We start from the raw sequence: 4618 nt of genomic DNA on the forward strand, positions 1-4618 counted from the left end.
GACCCCCGTTGCGTCCCCGCACCTCCTCCTGCCTTTATACGACCAAGCATCATAGCATCCCCTCTGCCCCTCTGCGCAGGTTCAAACGGGCCATGAGTGGCAGACTAGCTACTAGCCACCCCCTCGTACGTGCGACGCGCCATGCCAGTGCCACCACGCGGGCCCGCGCGTCAGCGAGGCCAGGCGAGATCGAGGTCTCGCGCCTATAAACCACGCACCCACCCGGATGTGCCAGCAATCCAACACAAGCTCATCGATCACAGAAAGGCAGTGGACTTCGCCATCGATCCCAGCTGCCTGCCTCCAGCCTCTCAGCTCCCTCCGTCTTGCCCCGGCAGCGAGTGGCTTCGTCCAACGAGGTGATGCTCTCAGTCTCGTCACTTTTTCCTTGGTGATGCGCGCTTGGTTCTTGCATTGCATGCATGCACAATCAAGGATCCATGTGTGCCAAATGGGGCCTCACCTACCTTGGTGTAGAACAGTAGAAGTAGAACACTTGGTGCTTCCTTCCCTTTTTGTTCGTTTCTGCTTTACACAATCTGCTGCCCCCAATGCCTTTGATTTGTTTATAGGGGCTGCCTTGGCAACCTTGCAAGTTGCGTGTTCTTTCTAGTGGGAGGCTCTACTACCATCGAGTATGTTTAATTAACAATGGTGTAACTGTAATGATGTGCGAATCAGGAAAACTCTCTACAGTCCTTTTTTTTTATTGAATAGAAGTTTCAGAATGGACGTGCTTCAGTATCTACTGCTGCCGCTCTGCTAGCACTCTGTTCCAGTTTGCACGACTTACATGTCTGAAACTCTGGAACATGGGGCCCCCACAGAGATGCAAGTATGCAACCATGTCTGACTGCTATCCACTATACTAACCTCGTTTCGTTCCCTGTTGTGGCATGGCAGGCAAGGGCGAGGAGAGGATGGACAGACTGAACGCGAAGTTGTACCTGCAGAACTGCTTCATCATGAAGGAGAACGAGCGGCTGCGCAAGAAGGCGCTGCTGCTGAACCAGGAGAACCAGGCCCTGCTCACCGAGCTCAAGCAGCGCATCGCCAAAACGGCGGCAGCGGCCAACAACGGCAACAACGGCAACGCCAAGGCCAACGGGAATGTGGCGGCAGCAGCTGGCAACCGCACGCCAATCCCGGACCTCAACGCCGCCGCTCCAGGTCCAGGAGGGGCGCACGCCAGCCACGAGAAGGCGGCGTCGCCCAAGCCAAAGAAGGCGGTCGCAAACTGATGCGGCTTGATTAGTTCTAGTCACGAGTTTGTAGTTATCATTACCGGTTTACCTCTTCTGGATGCATGCCGAGAACGTCTGCTTAGTTTTAGCTAATGGCCTAATGGAATTGCATGCCTAATGATGTGCTGCTGAGTCCTTCTGGAGGGATAGCTAGATCAGCTAGGGGTATATATACTTAGTTGGGTCATCGTGTGCTGTATGGCAGTGGTGCTTAAGCAGCCCTTCCTTCCCTAGCTGGGATCTTTAGCACAAGTGGAGTTATCTGCTACATGCTTGATGATGATGTGCCAATCTATTGCATAGTGCTACCATCTTTTTACATGAAAACTCAGTACATTGTAGGTTGTCTAAGTGCAGTGCAAAAATATCAAATATCCCAGCCACAAAGCAATGGAATAGGACAATCATCAGCCTTGACAATTCAGAAGGCTAAATGTTCATTTGAGAAAGCCTCTTAAACTGCAGAAATGGCAAGGATTTGTATGCTGCTTAAGTACTACACTTGTACAGGTGGCATTCAAGCTCCAATGTTATATAGCCTGTTCGCTTGCTCGTAAACGATCGTAAATTTTCAGTCGGGAACAGTGTTTTTCTCTCACACCAAATTAGCCAGCAGTAAATAATCCACGATTGTTTACGGCCTCCCGAATAGGCTGATACTCTGTTGGCATGTCCATTAGTCAAAATCAAGAGGCCAACAGTCACTACTCACCAGTCGCCAGCATTACACTCTGCCAAGAAAAACAATCAGTTTGTCAGTGCACTAAAATGGCTGAATTTCCCGTGGTAGAGAACCATCCAATTTGCTCACTGGGCACTAAAGATGGCAACGGGGAATTCCCCGTCGGAGGTTGCCTCCCCATCCCCGTCCCCGCGGGGAGAAAAAATTCCCGTCCCCGTCCCCGCCAAAGCTCACGGGGACGATTTCTCCCCCATCCCCGCCCCCGCGAGGGGAAAAATCCCCATCGGGGATCCCCGTCCCCGCATTTGTTCATCACCATTCATATTAATTCATCATCATTCACATGAGTTCATCGACACAATATTAGAGTACACCACGAATCACAATCCAAAAATAGCTAAATAGCAAGAAGCAGGATATTAATCATCACAAAGGTGTAGAACTAGGGTTATTGCTGTTATATATACTCAGAAGACATTGGGCCTTCATGGGCTGGTTGGGCCATCAGGAAAGAGAGCAAAGCCTGTATATAAACGGGGCGGGGATGCGGGTATCGGGGACGGGGAATGCTCCCCCAGACCCGTCCCCGCCAAACCCAAACCCGACGGGGGACGTTTTCTCCCCGTTTAGATCCCCGTGGGGGCATATTTGACTCCATCCCCGTCCCCTAATAGGGGAATTCCCCGCGGGGAATCGGGGATCGGGTCCCCGTTGCCATCTTTACTGGGCACCACCAAGTTCAATCGGAACCACAACAGAGGGAACAAAAAAGAGAAACAAACTGTATTATATATTGCACTAATCAGTAGCCCTTATTTCCTGTGCTGCACATGCAAGAAGCATAATGCCATCATGGCCGTGCTTTTCCCCACATAGCCAAGAGTCGAGGAGCTATTTGACAGAACCCCACTTCCTAGATTACATTACCTTGACCAGTTCTCTTGCACAATTGTAACCAAACATACGCCTGACAATCCGACGGCGAACCGTACATCCAGCAGTCACTGTGAGACTTGCGTAGCAGACGGAGGACATTGGTATGGTCCACCGACCAGTGTGCACAGGGTTCTTTTTTTTATAATGGAAAATTCCGGCTTCAGCCTCTTCAAAGAAGAGGCATAAAGTTAAACCAATACACTGACTTTAAACCCTTACAACAGTTCTGCAATATTATTGTAAACGGAAAATAAAGACCATCCATTGGATGCGAAGAACTCCATGGCGTAAGATTCTAACACGCCTCAAGCATCCTATGTTTGCCATCATCCACCAGCTGCAATAGAGCTTAGAACCGGAGCTAATATGTGACTCTGAATAAAACCTGCAAAACCGTTTTCGGCCCTTGTTTAGTTCTCCAAAAGTGTACTATACAAAAAGAAGATTCACCATCATATCAAACTTGCGGTATATGCATGGAGTACTAAATGTAGACGAAATAAAAAACTAATTGCACAGTTTGCTTTAACTTTATGAGACGAATCTTTTGAGCCTAATTAGTCAATGTTTGGATAATAATTCACAAATACAAACGAAATGCTACAGTGGAGAATCATGCAGTATGCAAAGTTTGTGCAAACTTTGCCGAACTAAACACGCCCTCGGGTGACATTTATTAAACACTGTGTCGTTCCTTGTTAGCCAAATTGCCCAGCAAAGAGCAGCAGCCCCAGTCAATAAGGCCAAATTATGGTTTTTGTCCCCCAATTCGACCAACCGCCAAAAAGGTAAGAATGCGAGGGCAGCTTGATACCAAACACAACGTGTGCACAGGAAATGATCGGCCGAATTAAGCTTAGCAAAGACATGTAACTAAACATGCATATAATCTTGATCTTTGTCTAATCATGATCACTAACTCCTCATCTTAGCGTGGTAATTAGATGCTTTAGCCTTTAGGTACTGACCAGAATGAGTAGATGCCATGGATGCCTATGTTGACGTAAAAATGCTGATGTAGATGAAGAACACCTGCTTCACCAACTTGGGGTAGATGACTCCTGTTGATAAAGAAAATATCTGATTTCGCTGAGTAGCAGAAGACACTATAGGGTGTTTGTGACTGCTCCACAAACTCCACCGTGGAGTAGCTCTATAAAAAAACTGGAGTTTGCGGAGCACATCTCACAACTCCATCCTTTATCCTTGAACAGAGTGCGTGTAGCTGAAACCGTTTGGCGAAAAAACGTGGAGCGAAGCTTAAAAAAACGTGGAGTAGAGTTTTGGTGTCTGTTTCGATGAAATTGACGTGATAACGCCTATCAACAGCCTGTTCGTTTCGTCGTAAACCATCATGGATTATTTACTGCTGGCTGGTTTGGTGTGAGAGAAAAATATTATTCCAGCTTATAATCCATAATCGTATACGAGCAAGCGAACAGGCTACAAGTTGGTCCGTTTGGGCAATGCCAGAGCCTTCGATACTGCAGTTTCCACACGCTGAGCATTCACAGAGGAACAATATGTTAATGTTATATTGAAAAAAAAACAAGACCTTTGCATAAAGTGAGCTCGTATGGATATTGCTGTTTTGTTAGTTCTAAATCAGTACATAACGCAAAATCTCTGTCATAGCTACAGCAGGCCCAAGCATGAACCGTCCATCCATGTGCCCAGTCCCACTGGGCAGGCCGACCGACGGATCGAGCACGAAGTCAGCAACCTGTTAATTAACGCTTGCCACGAGACGAGCCTG

At 47.8% G+C, this 4618-nt stretch overlaps 1 protein-coding gene across 1 annotated transcript; it reads left to right on the forward strand.

Moving 5' to 3' along the window:
* Window positions 1–260: 260 nt before the first annotated feature.
* LOC136495260 (protein LITTLE ZIPPER 3-like) lies at window positions 261–1516 on the forward strand. The gene is made up of 2 exons (XM_066491232.1): window positions 261–359; window positions 904–1516. Exon 2 carries the CDS (start codon window positions 921–923, stop codon window positions 1239–1241), a length of 321 nt encoding a protein of 106 aa, XP_066347329.1. The 5' UTR covers window positions 261–359; window positions 904–920; the 3' UTR covers window positions 1242–1516.
* Window positions 1517–4618: the final 3102 nt, after the last annotated feature.

Source organism: Miscanthus floridulus, chromosome 12, assembly GCF_019320115.1.
Source record: "Miscanthus floridulus cultivar M001 chromosome 12, ASM1932011v1, whole genome shotgun sequence".
NCBI lineage: Eukaryota > Viridiplantae > Streptophyta > Magnoliopsida > Poales > Poaceae > Miscanthus > Miscanthus floridulus.

What these genes read in the sequence shown, in the direction of transcription:
- LOC136495260 (XM_066491232.1), top strand. Translation starts at nt 921, where the DNA reads ATGGACAGACTGAACGCGAAGTTGTACCTGCAGAACTGCTTCATCATG.